General features: G+C 40.2%; 1 protein-coding gene across 3 annotated transcripts; it reads right to left on the reverse strand.

Annotated features, from left to right (window-relative positions):
- Positions 1-439: 439 nt before the first annotated feature.
- fbxl20 (F-box and leucine-rich repeat protein 20) lies at positions 440-18,407 on the reverse strand. Of its 3 annotated transcripts, none has more exons than XM_085404467.1 (16): positions 18,266-18,407; positions 14,801-14,966; positions 9,756-9,817; positions 8,858-8,912; positions 8,666-8,740; positions 7,656-7,750; positions 7,452-7,520; positions 7,271-7,366; positions 6,754-6,880; positions 5,946-6,020; positions 5,097-5,227; positions 4,658-4,718; positions 4,476-4,520; positions 4,331-4,387; positions 3,993-4,205; positions 440-1,902 (listed from the first exon to the last, which is right to left on the reverse strand). In XM_085404467.1, the coding sequence occupies exons 2-16, from the start codon at positions 14,840-14,842 to the stop codon at positions 1,795-1,797; spliced, it is 1,311 nt and encodes a 436-aa protein (XP_085260593.1). In that variant the 5' UTR covers positions 14,843-14,966; positions 18,266-18,407; the 3' UTR covers positions 440-1,794. The 3 variants fall into 3 exon arrangements, with proteins under 3 accessions (XP_085260593.1, XP_085260592.1, XP_085260591.1); XM_085404466.1 differs by lacking the exon at positions 18,266-18,407 and adding an exon at positions 15,224-15,324; XM_085404465.1 differs by lacking the exon at positions 18,266-18,407 and having other exon boundaries at positions 14,801-15,073.
- Positions 18,408-18,745: the final 338 nt, after the last annotated feature.

Here is an 18,745-nt window from a genome sequence, read left to right on the forward strand (position 1 = left end):
AAGTCCATTATAGCCCTCTTTTGTGACAAAAATCATTCCATCATATCTGTCAGCAGGCCAGAGCTGTGCGCTCAAGATTCAGTCAACTTCCTCCACCAGTCTGATCTGGTTGTAACCTCCTGCAGCATCACTGGTCCCAGACAGACTGAGGAGGTCACAGGTGGCAGGGTGCAGCACACTATCACTCCGTCCCCTGAAAGGCCTCATAGAAGTTGAGAAGTCGCAGATGCCACTCCAACATCAAGCACATCCTTCCGCCACTGCGTGGGGTTCACCAGTTCCTCGTCATTGGAACCATCAAGGACTCGAAAACAAGCTTGACTTAATGAAATCAAACTAACTGAAAATAGCTTTACTTTGATTGTTTTCAGTTGGCTTTTTCTTTCCATTGTCCTGGTCTGACACCATGAATTAATGCGGTCGGACCTTTTTTGTTGACAAAAGAGAAAAGAAAAAAAAAAAAAAAGTATCTTTTTAACGTCTTCTTTTGTTGACATGAGCCTTCACATGCCAGCATCAGTTTGTTTCACTCCATATCGAGTACTGGGTCATTTTTTTTTACTCTCCAAAAGCTCCAGCACATATTCTCACGCACATCTGCACGTAAACAAGCATGCTCGAGACTCCTCAGAAAGACTCATCGACGGTAATTTCTGCCCCGTCTCATATCATCATGTTGCTGTTTATCTGGCTTCAACTCTCTGACTCCCGCAGTCCTCACATATTTACATTGAGATTTTAAAAAACTAGAGGTGTTACATGCAACATTTGGCATCTTCTCAAGTCCCCACTTGTAAGCCTTAATTGTCCATTTTTAGAAAAATATTAAACTTTGTCTTCTTTTTTATTTTTCCTCTGCACTATATTGAAGCTTCTGATTGTAACAGAGAGAGACAGAGAGAGGTGAGGGCATATTCGCTGCAAGCGCAGTGTATGCGTTAATTGAGGATTTTTTTTATTTATGTGTGTGTGTGTGTTGTTAGTTGTTAGTAGTCTTCAATTTTGAGATGCCGGTTTTGCAAAGTGTCTCATCATTGCTTTATTGTAAGTGCAAATAGCTGCAAGTATTCTTAATAAAATAACATTAAAAAAATCAAAGTTTCTGCTGCATTCTTGTGGGGATGTTGGCAGTTAGGTGGCTACATCGCTGCCCCTCTTTTGAAATAAACAGCCTGTAGAACCAAGCGAACACTGGTTGTACTCAAGTGCAGTTCCTGTCTAGAGGTAGCTGTTGAGTTGACCTTTAAACACTAAGGGAATTGTGTTTGGGAGTTTGAGTGGGATCTTTCAGCCATGTTTAAAAGCTCAAAGTGCTTGATAAGTAAAAAGCTGTAATGGTTTTCCGTTTGAAAGACGGACTCATTCGTTAGGATTTTTTGTTGTACTTCATTTGATGACGAGTTAAATCCCTCAATGGTGATAACATTTTTTAAAACATAAAACTTCTTTGTAATACTGGTGTGTCCACTGAACACAGCCCACGAATGTCCTCCAAAAGTTAATCTGTGTAAATGTGTCTCTTCACTTGAGCTTGTATTAAAGCCTATTGTATATGTTCTGTTTGTGTGCAGTGGTAAGATTTAAGAACGTTTTGGGGAAGGTTACCCAAGACCCTGTAGTGTTGTTTGGCTCTCTCCCTCTCTCTGCAGCTCCAAAAGGGGGACACACCAGCATGTAGTCTGTGACAAGGGGCCAGGAGTGGTGGGGGGGAGCAGGTCAGGGGTCAAGTGACTGGCTGCAGGGAGCATGTACGAGGGACACAGCGAGAGGGAAGAGGGGGCTGTTCGCTTTACATCATAGCAGGACACAGCAGCGGCAAAACCTCTGACGGCTGCCCCCGACTGAGGGGGGTGGAGTGACAGGAGCGAAGTATGCATGCACTTTGATGTTAGGCAGATGAGTCTGTAGTAAAAAAACATAAACGAGAGAGAAACAGATGGAAATGTATTAATCGCTCGTACAAATATGTGGAAAGCTGTTCTGGGACATTTAGTACACCAGTAGCTATAGCTTTGCTGCAAACCTCAAGTTTATTTTTGTTTCAGTAATCAAAAACGATGTCAAACTGCTGTCGACACAGTCAGGCTATGTCTGATTTTCATTCAAATTCAAAGACTAACATAGGATTCAGTGAAGTCTGACTTGATCTGGACAGAGTGTTCACTCACTGCTGTCAAGGAGACAGTTTGTTTTTCACAGCTTAAGTTTTGATTCATCACTTCATGTGGGTGGATCGATGACTCAGAGTTTCATTTGGACAAAATGCATGAATCTGTGTTGTCTGATTCCACCCTCTGCATTACATCTATACTTCGTGATCATGCTGATGAGGAGGAAAGGTTAGAGAGCACCAGTCTAACCTCCTACATCAATAGTGATAGTAGTTTGCATTTTCAGCATTCTTCTGTAAAAGGACAAATGGCTTGACTGACAAAGCAACTCTAAGAATGCAATACCTTTGTGGTAGTGTTTGTGCTCTTGCTACACAGCATTGTTTACAAAGGTAAACAACTAAACATCCATAGTGGTTTCACACAAGAACTCTGGACAATGTCGGGAGAATCAAGTCCAGACATTGTCTTTAGTTGTCCTTTTCCTTATACATTACACACGACAGGAGTTGTCTGTTTTACTTGTTACAACTACTTGAAATATTCTGTATGCTTTTTACAAAGCCTGGTGCCTGGGTAGAGCATACACCAGTGACAAAACTCAACACACAGGTTAATCACACAAACTTTGTGCTAGGTAGTTAAATGTCTGCTCTAGCTGAGACAGACATTTGGATTTTAACAAATGATGTGAAAAAAAAAACAAAAAAAAAACACGTTTTTTTGTTTGTTTGTTTTTTACAAAAAAAAAATCCTGTAAAAAAAACAAAAAAAAACTACACACCCATCCCATGATTCAATAAATTGTTGAACCGTCTTTAGCAGCAATAAACTGAATCAGTTGTTTTCAAGATGACTTTATTCATCTCTAACATTGCTGAGGAGGAATGTTGGAGGAGGAATGTCGCACCCTTCTTTACAACACTGCCTTTTTTATGCACAGCTCGCTTAAAGTACGGCCACAGCATTTCAGTCAGGTTTATGTCTGGACTTTGGCTGTGCCTTTGCAACACCATGATTCTTTTCTTTTTCAGTCATTTTGTTGTAGACATGCTGCTGTGCTTGGGATCATTGTCCTGCTGCATGACCCAGTTTCAGCTCAGAGTTAGCTTTTGGACAGATGGCCTCACATTTGACTCTAGAATATGTTGGTATACAGAGGAGTTCATGGTCAACTCAATGGTTGCAAGGTGTCCAGATCCTGTGGCTGCAAAATGTTTAAAAGTTACATACTGCTAATATGCAGTACTTTGTTTCCACCATACATGCTCACGCTGATCTTATCTGAAATTCTTCCAGATGCCTTGTGATTTATTCAGACGCAAATCTGCAAACCTAAGCCATGCTGCCTATTTTTAGAGAGAAAAGGCTTTCTACTGGCAAACCTTCCAAACAAGCCATGTCTGTTTAGTGTTTTTTATTTCTGCCCAATTGTCCTGTCATGAACATTGAAAATGCTTACTGAGACCTGCAGTGTCTGAAATCTAGTGCTTGGGTTTTCTTTGCATTGTGTCATCTTAGTGAAAATTGACTGGAACGTCCACTCCTGGAAATACCATGAAACATCACTACGAACTCTACTATGAAACATCTGCTTTCATAGTGGGGGTCACATTTGCTGATGATCAGTTAAACAAGTGCATTTGACTCGCAACACCCGGCTGCTACTTACTCAAGAAGAAGCAGTAAGGATGTATTTAGGGTTTTTTCCCCACAGGGCTGCTTACAGTCCTATGAAAATTGTGTTTTTCACAAGTGTGGTAAGATTTATTCAGTCAAAAAGAAATTGAATACATTTACATCAGCAGTACAATTTGTGTTTACCATACATTCTGCAACTGAACAAGCACTTACTCATTACTCGCAGCCCACACAACTCACCCTTAGTCTCTTAATACCGGCGCGAGTGATCTGCTGGCAGTCATAGAGCTCGATGCGATCCAGACTATGGCAACTCTTCAGGTGCTCCAGTGAGGCATCTGTGATCAGGGGGCAGTTGTCCAGCTCTATCACCTCCAGACGGTCGTGAGCACAGGGGCCGCTGCCGAGGTGTCTGATGCCATCATCAGTAATCAGCTCACAGTGGGACAGACTCTGCAGGAACATTGTGGTACCAATACAGATGCTCTATTACTAAACTGTCTATGAAAACAGCCATGACATTATGCTTGAAAATGCTGCAGGAGCAAAATATGTTTGAGTGGCAAGCACACACTTACCAGGACTTGCAAACGGGGGCAGTGGATAGATAACTGGATGAGTGTTCCATCTGTGATCTGATGCAAAAGTGAAAGAAACAAAATTCTCTTAAGCGAAGAAAAGGAGAAAACAGTTCAACCATTATATACCATATTGTTTATTTACCTGCACACATTCTTCTAAATCCATCTTCTCAAGCTCGTGACAATTCTATAGAGAGAAATAACAGAGAAGAAAAGAGATTGCATAATCACTATGGATTTATGCATTTTAAAGGATTTTGTTGGATCCAAAGTTCTGCTTGCCATTTATCTGCAATGCAACCAAGAGGCAGACACCACACTCACCCTTGCTAATGTAGTGAAGCCCACGTCTGTAAGCTGAGAGCAGCGAGCCACTTCTAATATTCTAAAAGGAGGAACACAATGAAGAGTTATACAGTTGAAGGATCACTTAGAGTCCAAAATTTTGAGTTCTTTCACACTTAAAAAGGTAACTGGCTCTACAGTCACAGGCCTCAAGATATCTGTACTGCAGACGGGTCAGTGTAATATCTTTTATTTCCATTCCATTACCTCAATCCTGCAATCTTTAAGCTTAAAATGAGAATTCAGGTCTTTCTTTTTGGAATTTGAAAGCGTATGAACAGTCTCCCGAACATCAGGCAGCCAGGACAAACACTCTTGAAACAAAGATTAGTTGGATTTTTATGTAAAACAAATTAAATATTTTGCAGTTTCTCGCAAAACTCAGAACAAAGTTTGATGTGTAGGTGTGTGACGTCACCTGAGGCGGGGGCAGTTCTGTCCCAGAGCATGCAAGATGGCATCTGTGATGTTGCCACAACCTGACACACACAGAGACTGCAGGCGGTGACAACCCCGGCAAATTGTGATGAGCCCCTCATCTGTGATCTGCTGCTCACAGAAAGACACAGTACGTGTTTGTGTATGAGGGAAGTGAATCAAATCAACATCCACTGTGAAATGTAAAAACATGCCAGGCAAAACTTCTCTGTGTTGTGCTCTCTGGTAGATGTGCAAAAGCAAACAGTGTACAACCCTGTGTCCAAAATCAGTTATACAAACTATAATGAAAAGCAGAATAATATCAAAGTGTCAACTTCATATTAATATGAAAGCATCACTTTCTTTGGGATGCTCTTTATTTACTAGGTTAAATACAAACAGTTTGTATTTAACCTAGTTCTGTTTTTATTTTTAATTACCCTCTTTTCCATTTGAGCATTTACCCACCACAACCGTCAAGAAATATTTAATCAAATTCATAAAGAGCATACATTTTAAAAAATTAGTTTTAACAATTGATATGGTGTCTTTCTACTACTGTCAATATTGTTGTAAAATGATTAAAAGTAACACATTTTAGTTTTTTTATTATATTGGTATGTGGTGTTTTAGAAAACTCATAATATACATGTTAAGAACAGGTAAAAGAAAGCTTGCTTAGAAAAAGAAAACAAAAAGAAAGCTATAGTGAAACGATGACAAAAATCAAAGACGAGATATGAGACGAGAAAGAGATGCAGAGGGGACTAACTGGATTGTGTGAGCAGGCTTTAGGGTCTGGATGTCTGTGTTCTGTGTTTCTTCTATTCTTGTTAAATGTACTTACTGAGCATGTCTGCAAGTTCAATGTGACCAATTCCGGACAGTGAGCTCCGATATGCTTTAGGGCCTCGTCTTCTAGCTGTGGAAAAGATTGGGAAGCATTGGGAAAGAAAACTGATATCTCAATAAGGAATTTCATAAGAGAAAAAGACTAAATCAGCGCAGACTGTTCTTTTTATTTATTTATTGGGTTTTTTGTTGTTGTTTTTTTAATCCAATGTCTGTCCCTGATGGTATGCTTTGTTGCATGGGAAAATTTTTCTTTTATGTGTGCAGCTGCCACTTTTTCTTGCAATAAATAAGAAGAACTAGTGAAAGGGAAGATGACAAAAAGTCTAAGATTAAAGTGGACCCTATTCACTACAGTGTTGACTGATAGAAAACAGAGCACCTAAGAAGTCACTACTTTGACTTATAAAAAAAGTTTTATAATAATAATGCATTGGATTTATATAGCGCTTTTCAAGGCACCCAAAGCGCTTTACAATACCACTATTCATTCACTCTCACATTCATACACTGGTGGAGGCAGCTACAGTTGTAGCCACAGCTGCCCTGGGGCAGACTGACAGAAGCGAGGCTGCCATATCGCGCCATCGGCCCCTCTGGCCATCACCAGTAGGCAAGTAGGGTAAAGTGTCTTGCCCAAGGACACAACGACCAGGACAGAGAGCCCAGGGATCGAACCGGCGACCTTCCGGTTACAGATGCGATTCCCAACCCCCTGAGCCACGGTCTCCCCAATGTGTTCAATAAAATGTTACACAGAATGAAATTGCCAGCAACTTATTATAACATAATCACGTGTGTACCTGGGTGCAGCCCTTGAGGAAAAGACATTTGAGACCAGGGCAGGAGCGCACCAGGGCCTGGATGCCATCCTTCGTGACTTGATCACACCAGGAAATGTTCAGCTGCTCCAGCAAAGGACAACCCTCACTGAGAATAGAACAAAGAAAAGGGTGAGCAGCGGAAACTTGCAAAGAATGAAAGGTGCAATGACAATTAGGGGAAATGTTAAATGCATAACAAAATTGAAATCTTCTCACATTATTCGTATCTCTTCTGTGACTTGTGTAGGTTTAAAAAGAAAAAATGAATCACAGCCAACAAGTAGTACATAGGATTGAAGGGACTTATTAAGCTAATTTCCGGCTTCATATATTTATTCTGGAACTCAGCTAAATGGTCATGTTTAATAGAAGGTATTCACCACTGTAACATTATGTTTGAGAGGGACAAAAAAGAACAGACATAACAGGTTCACTTTGATATATGTGCTTTAAAATTAGTGGGAAAACAGCATATCAAAATAACAACTGGCCATACCTGAGCGCTTTGAGTGAAAGGTTGGTGATGGAGGTACACGAGGCGAGGTCCAGGTGCTTTAGCTTTGGACAAAACTTACTGAGGCTATTACACGTGCTGCAGAAGAACAATACAGTGATAAAAAGTGTATTATGATATGTTAGATACATTAACCGCACTGCTGCATGGACTGTTACTATACCTGTCTGTGATCTTGGTGCAACCGTTCAGATTAAGCACCTCAATGTTCCTGCAGTTCTGTGAGAAAGTCCTAAAGAGAGAGAGAGAGAAAGAGAAAAAGAAACATTTGTGTGATATCAGTCATTCTGCACTTCTCTCATTATCTCCCCTCAGGGTCTGAACTAGTATGAGAATTTCAATTAGGCGAGGTCCTCACTAAACTCACCTCAGGGCACTGTCACCCACACCCAGGCAACCCCGCAGGCTCAGCTTCCTAAGGAATCCCCCACATCGCTTTGAAATATTCTCCACCACTCGACCCTGCAACAAAAAGAAACATACTCTTTCTGCTGTATTTGTTTCTACAGCACCTTTAAAGTACCGAGTATAAAGTGACATATAAGCTGCGATCATAAAGTTCACAGACTCCACCTAAAACAAACAAAGATGACACACATGGTTTACATTTGGCTCATTTACTCTTCAAGATCAACTCCTCTTGCACTAGAAAGCCTCCCAGCCATTTTTACATTGGTCTCTTAGAGTTCATCGCAGGTCACGTTCGCATAAACCGCATATCTGCGATTTCTCTGTGGATCTCAAAACTGACACAGCATTAATGTGTTCTGGTGGTTAGAAATTGTTCTGTGACTCACAGACCATGGCTGCTTATAAGGGGAGTACAACCAGGAGCATACTGGTCATTATTTATTTATTATTTTTTACACATTGATGGGGTTGAGAATTCATCTTGCAGGGTTAGACTGTCAAAGTGGAGTTCTACTATTCCCCAGAGCTGTTCTATGGAGGACATATGACTGAAATAACCTAAACTGTGGTACTAAAAATGCAGTTTTACACCATACCCAAACAGTTTTCACCCACAAACCATCCTGCTCATCAAATTAGTCTCTGACTTCATCATCTTCTTCACAATTAAAACTATGTTGATACTGGGATAGGCTCAAACCTAGGGCCATAGATGGTTATTGATACACCCAAGGAGATCCAAACAAACTGCAAGCTGAAGATCCAGTGAAGGTGATAAAAGTGGAACTTCCAGGCGGGGCCCAAAAAACATAGCAACTGCACTTTAAGGGGCACAGTTCTGTGTAAGAAGACTACCATGAAGGGCAGATGGGTCAAATTTGAAGCATGATTTCGTTTTTAATATTTGGAGTTGCAAACATTTATGATCGCATCTGTTAGTAATAAGATATAATGAAATGAACCAACTTCAATGTCCCTCTGAAAGTCAAAGAGGTCGATTCGTTGCCAGTTGCTGCCATCCAAGGCCAGAACATTCCAGGACTAAAAGCAGGGAGCGGAGGGGAGTGGACAGAAATTCTGAGTTATTTAGCATGCACACGCAGAACACATACTATAACTGAAACCACACACACGCACACCTTGTGAACACAGACTCACCCGTGAGACCTGGGCACAGCGACAGAGTGTCACCACATCCAGAAAGGAGAAGATTCTAGAAGACAGACAGGGACGGTTTAGAGACCATGATCCCCGCTGCCAGAAGCTTCCTCTTTACTGCCCTCAACGCAACCCTGTGTGTGCTTCCCCTAACAGCAGAGTGGTGTTGACTAAATCAGCTAATATTGCTTTTACTGTCATCAAAATACATTTCCCTGCTTGCAGAACAGATATGTTTTCTTAAAGTGAGGTCCTGACGGGGAAAGCATTTCTTTCTAAGGAATATAGTTGGATACCGATTAGAGGATCCTACAATGCAGCAAAAAACTGAATTGGGGTTGAAGCAGGGATGCGGTGAGTTGCAGCAGTCTGCCAGCCTCACAAATCACAGCACTGCACCAGGCCAAGCAGCACAGAGTCAGCAGCCGCAACACAGACAGCTTGGCTGGCAAGGCCGAGGTTTGAGTTATGGCCTTCATTTGCTGTTTGCTAAGAGGCTTGTGAGCACCCCCCCCCCCCCCCCCTTTTTTTTCTCTCAAATCAATTTAAAAGTTTTATAACCACGAGCACCTGTTTGTAATTATGCTTTTAGCACTGGTTGAGCAGTGGGTGTGTAGAGCCAAGAGAAATTGGCATCCTAGTGTTTGGAATCTTTGTTTAAAAAGGGCAAGTGAACATAAACGATATGATTGTGAGACACACAATATTTGCGTGTGTTAGGGTAACACACAGAGGATGGAGGTGCTGCCTTTGAGTATGATTTTGTGCCGTAGTAAAGTCATGAATGTGACTGTGGAAATTTCAACATGCAAATTTTGCTTTCCTCAAAAAACAAACAATAAAAAAAAAAAAAAAAAAAAACTGCAAGTAAGTTAAAGTGCATCAAAACGTCACTCACCTTAGCAACAGCTCTTTAGGTAACTTCTTATTGATGACTGCCTCGTCACTATTTGTGAACATCTAAAAGGGTGGAGAAGATAATATCAGTCCTGGAGGCTATCACAAAGTGACTGGGGCCCCTTTCATCCCCTCTCCTCACTCAAGGACGGCCCCAACACATAAGCAAGGATAAAAGATCATAATCTCATCAGCTGAGATGGATTCAATGTCAATTCCCAGAAAACACAAAGGGTGACAGAAGATAAACTAACACAGGCCACAGCGAGGTGGGACTTTGTACTGTCAACTACAAGGCTGTGATGGCCTATGCTTTCATCTTATCTTTCCTGCATGCATATCCGTCTTAGTACACGTGCTACTGAGTAAGACCCAGTGTTCAAAACAGTAAGTACTGAAACTTTAAACTGGAATTGGTTACAGTACCATATATTTTTGTGACTCTAAGACAAATAATTCGAGCTTCAGCAAACAGCTAAATGGGTTTCCACACAAATAACTGCATGCTGTGTGAGCACAAATTTGACTCCAATTCAGAGAAAAAAAGTCACAGTAAACAAAGAGACAATAAATTTGCATTTATTGAGTCCCAGCTACACACACCCTTCTTACTGAGGAATTTAGGGTTCCCATAATTTGTGGGAAATGATACTGTGCTAAATCACTGAATGCAAGATGTTGAGACAATGGTCCTTGGAAACACGTACTCAATCACAACAGGATGAATGAAGTAACATCTGGCTCAATCCATTTTTCTCCAAACATTCAGAAAACAAAACGTTTATACCAGGGGCGGATCTGGCTTGTAAATAAAAAGTGGCAGAAGGCACATGTTAATTACATGAGGTAAAAGATTTATGACAAGATCAACAAGGTGTTTGTCAATTCTTATTTGCACTACTTGATAGAAACAAATACCACCAATTCCAAAAAGAAAGATTTATTTACCCCGTTTTAACAAAGGGAATGATTTAAAGGTCCCAACAGAGTTCTATTTTGATTATTGGTGTGTATCCTGAAGCCACACAATAGCGTCAGATTTTGAGGGACGTGCACATAAACCCATTCATCAACTCACAAAAACAGACTGTCACGTCTGCCAGTTGAAATTGAGGCCTGGATCTTTACGAAGCACACAAACGCGCACACCCAAATAAGGCATCTTGGGGTCAAAGCTGTTCTATGTCTTTCTGATAAAAACACAAACTCTTTCTCAAGCTGCACACACACACACACTCACACAGCTGTATGCGGGGGCTGCCTGCCAGCGCAGACGTGTAAAATTTTGAGGGAGTAAGAAGGGACAGACATTTTCTGTTTGGATTTGGGGCAAATTGACTCTGACAGCACGCCTTCCAGAGCGTTGCTTTCTGGCCAAATAATCCAGGGCCGTTTCAAAAGAAGCAGATGTCCGTGGTCAACAGCCATACACAGTACCCTTTTGTAATCTACCATAAAATGATGCAGTATGAATGTGACCATTATGTTTTGGCCACTGCTCAGTTATAAACAGTAATGCAGGGGGTTAAAACAAACAAACAAACAAAAAACAAAACAAGCTGGGTGTTCTGTAGTTTGTAGTAAACCACTGCAGAGGCAAAGGGTAATTTTATTTTTAGGAAATGTGTAAATATTCCTTCCTGGTAATAAATAATTAAATCCTGGTCGTTTGATCGATAGGAGGGGCTTATATTTGAGTTTTAGGTTATTATTGCATACATGCACTGATTGAATTAGGCACAACTAAATATGGTGAAGTCAAGGAACCTGTTTAAGGTCAGAAATTTAAACCAGTTTAAACCTCCAAAATAGTTGTTTACATACTCTTTCTAATTAGTGAATACAATGAGTGGCCATTTAAGTATCTATTTTTCCAGTCTGTTGGGTGGTCTTTTGTTAACAGAATAAAAGTGCAACAGCTCAGTGCTTGCAGCAGAGCTGTGTATTTAACACAACTTCCTTCCCTGCCTTTCAAAATAAAACACTTACTGGCAGACTGCATTTTTGATGACTTACCAGCCAGCATATTTGGTTTCAAGCTTCTTATAACTAACCACCAAAACCTAAAAGCTACTGAGCATACCATTTGTTAAATTTGCTTGGAATTATAATCCTAGGTTAGTGAACAACAAAGGCTTTGTTTAGCTCATATCATAAGTTAAGCCCAACTGATAGATTACTTGGCCAATATCATCAACTGACAGTAGCAGACGCTGTCGATCCCTGCCACGGTGTGACCACACTCCTATCGCCAATTTAGAATGACCAATTAACCCAACTTCCATTTCTCTGACCTGCAGTATCTGTGAGCCACGGGGGCAAACGAGCAAATTCCACACAGAACCCAGGGCCTTCTCACTTTGAGATGACAGTGCTAAATGTTGCACCACCACAAACCACTTAAAAAAGTCAAAAACAAAAAACAACAGCTGTAATTTACAAAGCTTCACATAGTTTGTCCAGCTGAGCAGCTTCATTGTTTAGAACAGTTTCGATCCTTTTTGCAGAATCCCAGCCCTTCCCCATTCCCAAGGGGTCAAAGACTGCAGATATGTCAACAGCTAGAGTCTCACAGAGATACATTAAGTGTCCTTTGGCAATGGCATGAGGTTATAGGAACAAATATGACACATCATGCTTGCCACATATAAATGGTTGTTGATCTGAAAATATTTTACTTGTTATATATTCTATTTATAAGTATTTTGTAAATATTTAAAACTATACTTATTTTTCTTTAACATATGCATTTATATTTCAGATTAGTCTTTACCTTATCAAGATACCAGGTTTATTTTAGATACATATTCCTATTTCTGTTACATTGACTTTAGTTTTTTAACTGTTGTAACTGAAGAATTTCCCCAAATCCTGACTTAATATTTACATCACATCTTATCTTAGCTTGTCTTAGTGGACCCCTTCACATAGTGGGTAAGAACAAACAGGACACAAACTGCAGTCTTCTGGATGGCAAACATCTAACTTTGGACTCAGTTTGTCACTCAGCATCTAATATTGTCAGGATTGGCATTGGTTCCTTGAAACACCCAAGTACAACTTGTATGTTCAATGGGATCTGATGGAACAGTAGTAGCTGATGCCCCCAACGGATCAGATCACGGCTAATCATTTGCTGGTGCAAAGTCCAGCGGCATCTTCACTTTAAGTTATTATCTAGTGTTTTGAATAGACTGCTTAAAAGTTAATAAGCAATGAAAACATCCATTTTCATACTGCTGGCTGATATGTCGATACCCAGATTTTTTATTTTTTTTACTTCCTAAAAATCAGATGTACGTAATCAGATGTATGTATGTATGTATGTACACACACACACACACACACACACACACACACACACACACACACACACACACACACAAAATGTAAAATAATTAGGCCCAGTCATATCTTAAAGCCTTCATAGTACATTGTTATGCTTATGTAGCATTTTGTTCTTAGACAGCAGGCTTACTTGTGTTTCCTGGAGTTTTTAAAAGTAGAATAGGAAGCAGAGCCTTCAACTATCCAGCTCCTGCAACAGGCTTAGGCTGCTGGGTGGCTTCCCATGATGCACTGACCATTTCCTCTTCACTCATTTCTTTTCACCCTCCATGTGTCCATACACCACAACTGCATGTTGGCAATTATTAAATTCAGCTTATCTCCCATAGTTTGCCTTTTCTGCCATCTCTCTCTGCTCCCACAACTGGTCACAGTGGATGGCTGTCCCTCCACGAGCATGGTTCTGCCAGAGGTTTATTTCCCGTTAAAATTCAGTGTTTCCTTCCCACTGTTGCCAAGTGCTCCCTCATTGGTGGTCATATTATCGTTGGGGTTTCTTAAAAAATTTGAAGATCTTTACCTTACAATATAAAAGTGTCCTGAGGCAACTGTTGCTGTGAATTGGTGCTATAATAGATCAAATGTCTTCAAGTTAAAAAAAAAAACAACAAGTACATAAATTTGTGAACTACACAAAACAACAACAAAACACAAAACCTTAACTACAGAATGTTTGAAAAATAGAAACTTTTATCTTGAAGGCAAAACATCGCCATTTCCGTTTCTCCCCTCTCCTAAATCCAGATACCTTTAAACAGCAGCTCCGCCGCAGCTGTCGGGCCAGAAGGTAACGGCCTGAGTCGTCAGCTGTTCACCGTTAAAAATAAATAAAACCACACACACAAATCCCACGCTAACTGGGGATTAAACAACATCAAATGCTCGGGCTATACAGGCCAATGTCAGTGGCCGGATACATTTGTTTGTATATAAGTTCGCACCAAAATATTGAGCTACGCTTGCGCGGCTGCGACACAAAGTTTATGGTAATAGCCTTGCATTGGGGGGGAAAAAAACCCCAACAACGACACTGTAGGTAGACAGCGTACATATGGGCCTTTTGAGACGAGTGTAGGTTATGATGTGTGTTACACTGTAATAGCTCGGCACTATTTTCAGATATTTTGTGCTAACACCGGGTGCAGGTAGCAGACTGAGGCCACCACCGCCGCAGCGGCTATAGATATAGCATACATAACGAGGTCTCAAAAGAGAGAAGGGGGGAACATAACAATCCTGCATATGAGGATAATTTTAAGCAGCTTCTTTTCAAAGTGAAACCACTAAATCCTCCACTTCTGCTCATTATGTTGACGTGTGTCGAAGCTTTCCTCGGCGTGCTCTCTGTAGCCTCATTGTCTTTGTTTTGACGGCGCAAAGGGAAACGAGGACAACGTTTAAAGAGCACTCAAAATGCCTTGAAAGTGGCTGCGAGCAGCACGTCGGCTTTAGTGGAAAACACTAACGTGCGTCCTCTCCACGCCAGGCCTCGACAGCCTATATGTTGCTTGAACAACACAACAGTGTTTGACCTAATCCCAAATACTGACTGCGGAAGCTGCATCAATAGCCTCCCCATAAGCGCAGTTTTATAATAATTATAGCAACAGTCAACACGCAGGCCCGGATCGTAGCGGTTATATCGGCTATTTTTAATGTGTCTCAGTGACTGTCAGTTAATGGAAATAATTAACTCACCTCAAACCGGCTCCGCGAAACACCATTTACCTCCTTCCCCATGTCGGACGCTGGTAACCGACTCAATGGATTCGGTGTAGGCGCAGTAAAATGCAGATACGGGCCCTCTCCACGATTATCATGCTACCGTCCTCTCGGTAGCTCCGGTGGTTTGATGTATTTTGACCTGTACCACGAACCACAAAACCTCTTGTTACCGATAAAAACAAAATATATGGGTTACGAGCAGCAGCCAGCCAGCCATAAGCCACTTCTCTTATCAGCTCGATTCGCCCTCACCTCCTCCTCCCCCTATAAGCACAGCTTTCTTTCCATCCACACAATAGCCCGACAGCAGTGGGGCAGACTAAAATTCAGCCGGTACAACCCCTACATCCATAATAAATAAATAACATTAATATGAAAAATAATAAATATAATGACCTTGCTCAGTGCGCACTATTTCTTGCTCTCTGACTGCTCCTTTAACCAAAGCTCACAGAGGAGCAAATATAAATATCAAAGTGGGGTGTCAACCATTTGCCCGCACACGTAGCATGAATACCTATCGAGGGTTTGGGGCCACATGTGATAATTAAAAAGTTAGATCAGACTTAAAGTTCATACAGACTTTGTGAGAAAACATAGGCTAAAAAATTATGTTTCTCTTATAGTATGAAACAAAAACATCTAAAGTGAAGTGCATGTCTGATATGAGCACTGCCACTTTCCACTGTATTAAAAACAGTATTAAAACCAGAATAGAACCTGTGAGTTCGGCATTTTATTAACTATCAGTAACGGTTAACACTCGTTTTTAGATTATTCTATCTCATCTGCTGTTATTAAACATTCCAACTTTGTTATTGCAATAGGGAAACGCCACTTCCTCGTTTCTCCTCGGGCACACCCCTCGTCAACAGCGGGTCCAATCAGCATCCAAGGACGACAGCTCGTAATACTGCGTCATCGTAGAGCGTAAAACTAACACGCCAGACAACACTGAGCATCAATATATTTATAGCAAAGCTAGTGATAGCTAATATGTTCCCTTAATTTCTAATACGCAAATAGTAGTGTTTGACTGGGGTCTGGTGCTCTGTAACTTTAAGAAAACAGCTATTTTTTAATTGAACAATTATCTCCTGATGCCCCTAAGGATAAAGAACCCCCTTTTAAAGTGTGTGTAAATAATATACTTTTTGGGGGGTTTTTTAATCCCAAGGTTTGAATTTGAAGAGGACCTTTGCATCTTTTGTTCTTTACTCACTGGCCACTTTATTAGATACATCTGTTCAACCGCTCTTTAATGCAGCTATTTAATCAACCACTTGCATGGCAACAACTCAATGCATTTAAGCTGCTAGAATTGTCAAGTAGACTTGTTGAAGTTCAAATTTATCATCAGAATGGAGAAGAAAAAGTTATTTAAGTGATTTTGTATGTAACTTGGTTTTTAGTGCCAGACAGTCTGGTGTGAGTATTTTAGAAACTGCTGATCTACAGGGATTTTCCCACACAACTGTTTCTAGGGTTTACAGGGAATGGTCCAAAATAAAGAGGAAATATCCAGTGAGCAGCAGTTCTCTGGGTGAAAATGGCTTGTTGATGTCAGAGGTCAGAGGAGAGTGGCCAGACTGCTTCAAGCTGTGTGAAAGGCAACAGCCACTCAAATAACCACTCATCACAACCAATATATGAAGAGCAATCATGAATGCACAATACATCAAACCTTGGAAAAATATTACCTGGTCTGATAAGTCTTGCAACATTTGGATCTTTGGATGTTCTGATGGCTGCTTCCAGCAGGATAACATGCCATTTTGCAGAGCTCAAATAACTGGTTTCCTTAAATGACAGTGAGTTCACTGTACTCTAACAGCTTCTAGAATCAACAGATCTCAATCCAATAGAGCCTCTTTGGGATGTGATGTATAATGATGTATATCATGGGTGTGCAGATGACAAATTTGTAGCAACTGTGAGATGCTATGATGTCAATATGGATCAAAACGTTTTCAGGATCTTATTGCATCTGTGCCATGAATAATTAAGGCAGTTCTGAAGGCAAGTGTCTCAGTACTGGCAAAGTGTACCTAATAAAATCACTTATGAGTGTATATGCAAATGTGTTAAGCTACAAAATACACACTCAGAAAGAAGTGCACTGTAGAAGACAATTTTATCCCTAAAGGAATAATCCAAACAAATGTGCCCTCTAGTACTGTTCATTGGACCTCAACGTTTTAATACTGTTAATATGTAATTTGTGGGAGCTACCTGGTTTCCTATTTCAGTTACAGGTAAGGCATTAAATACCCGACTAGCTTTATTCTGTCTAGGTCTTGTATATCAGTGACATAGAGATGCAGATGATAGTATAGTACTATTTTCGAACAGAAATAAGGTCGGGGGTTCAACCTCTTCCAGGCATTTTCTTGATTTTCTCTGGTCCAAAGAGAGATGCTTGTTATGTTAATGGAGTAGTTCTCAAACGGTGTGTTGTTACCAGGGAAAAATGTTGAAGGTTTTCTGAAGTGTGGCATTAAAAAAACAGTTTGACAACAGAGATGTCAGATACATGAAGCTCTGAATATTAAGGAAGACTAGAAAAGAAATAGTGAGTTCACATAAATGAATTCCAAGTATATGAATGAAAAGTAATATAAAATATGTTTATATACCCAATTTTACTAGTCTTTTAAAAGGTTTGTTTTTGTATTATCACATTATATTACAAAATTATCACCCAAAACTTGCCCTGTGAAGTACAAATCACAAGTGTATAAATAGGTACCTGCTGTCAAAAAAAAAAGATGTTCGACTTTCATGAAAAGTTCAGGATGAACATATTGGGGTTAACTTTAAAGTTTAGCAAGATTTACATGTAAGATAATCGGTAGGTTATCTGTAGTAGTAGTTAACGGACTTTAGTTGGATCTAAATGAAGCAGCTAGGGTGCCTTAACACTGGCTGCACCGCAAGCTTTGTGTGTGTGTCTGTAGCTTAAAAGAGTTTGTGTTTTTACCAGAAAGACAGAAAAGTTTTGACCCAGAAATTCCTTATTTGTGTGTTTTGTAAAGATCCAGGCCTCAATTTCAACCAGCAGACATGTCAGTGTGTTTTTGTAAATTAAGTGTGTGTGTGTAAATGCACTTAAATATAGCATTGTCCTTAAAAAATCTGAAATATCTCTGCTTAATTATTCATTTCATATCATATACTTTAAGTGAAACTGTGATTTGTGATAACTATTTTTTTTCAGTAAGATAAAGTACAACTCTCTATTTAAAACAATTCTGTGTACACATAAACCTGAAAATCCTAAACCACAGATACCCACAGGCAAACTGACATATGTCAGCCACAGGGCAAGAACAAATGCTGTTTTTCTTTCATGGCAGCTTTAGTTCATTCACTGCCTTCCAAGTGACCATTGTCTGATTGTTGTATTGTTTAAGACATGTAGATTTCTATTTATCTTACCAATACGCAGAATGCTGATCCATCTGCTGATGTGGAAAGTACTAGTATGGAGACAAGCCCAACATAAAGTCATGCTTTGGTTGATTTCTCCTAAACACTTTGCAAGATCTTCTTTTCGCTTCTTTTTCCTACTAGAGCATTAGTTAAACACAGATTTCTCTGGGGTAACATGATAAAAAACGACTACATTTTGAAAGACGCCCACCTAAGACTGGACCTCATGCTTATCTTGTGAAGCAGATCTTATTAAAAAGACCTTACCATGTAAGTTAATGAACCTTAGTAGTAGGTTAAATATGTTGAAGCTTTCAGGACCCAGAGGCAGTTGCCTGCTGCCTGTTGATAATAAGACTTTGCTCTATTAGCTTTGCCCCAGTGTCTTCCTTTTCTGTTCCAACAAGCTCGACATTTAACAACCCATCATGAGCCTGGCATCTAACATGTGTGTTGATTTAAATGTGTTATCTGAAACTTGAAAAG

This window comes from Rhamphochromis longiceps, linkage group LG4 (assembly GCF_057381845.1).
Source record: "Rhamphochromis longiceps isolate RC_006_pf linkage group LG4, R_longiceps_female_GT1.1, whole genome shotgun sequence".
NCBI lineage: Eukaryota > Metazoa > Chordata > Actinopteri > Cichliformes > Cichlidae > Rhamphochromis > Rhamphochromis longiceps.

Coding starts and splice junctions, on each gene's coding strand:
- fbxl20 (XM_085404467.1), bottom strand. CDS start 14,842: ATGGGGAAGGAGGTAAATGGTGTTTCGCGGAGCCGGTTTGAG. Junction 6,881..7,270: donor CTTTCACTCAAAGCGCTCAG/GTATGGCCAGTT, acceptor TTCTATTCTCAG/TGAGGGTTGTCCTTTGCTGG. Junction 1,903..3,992: donor CCGGTATTAAGAGACTAAGG/GTGAGTTGTGTG, acceptor TTTTTACTACAG/ACTCATCTGCCTAACATCAA.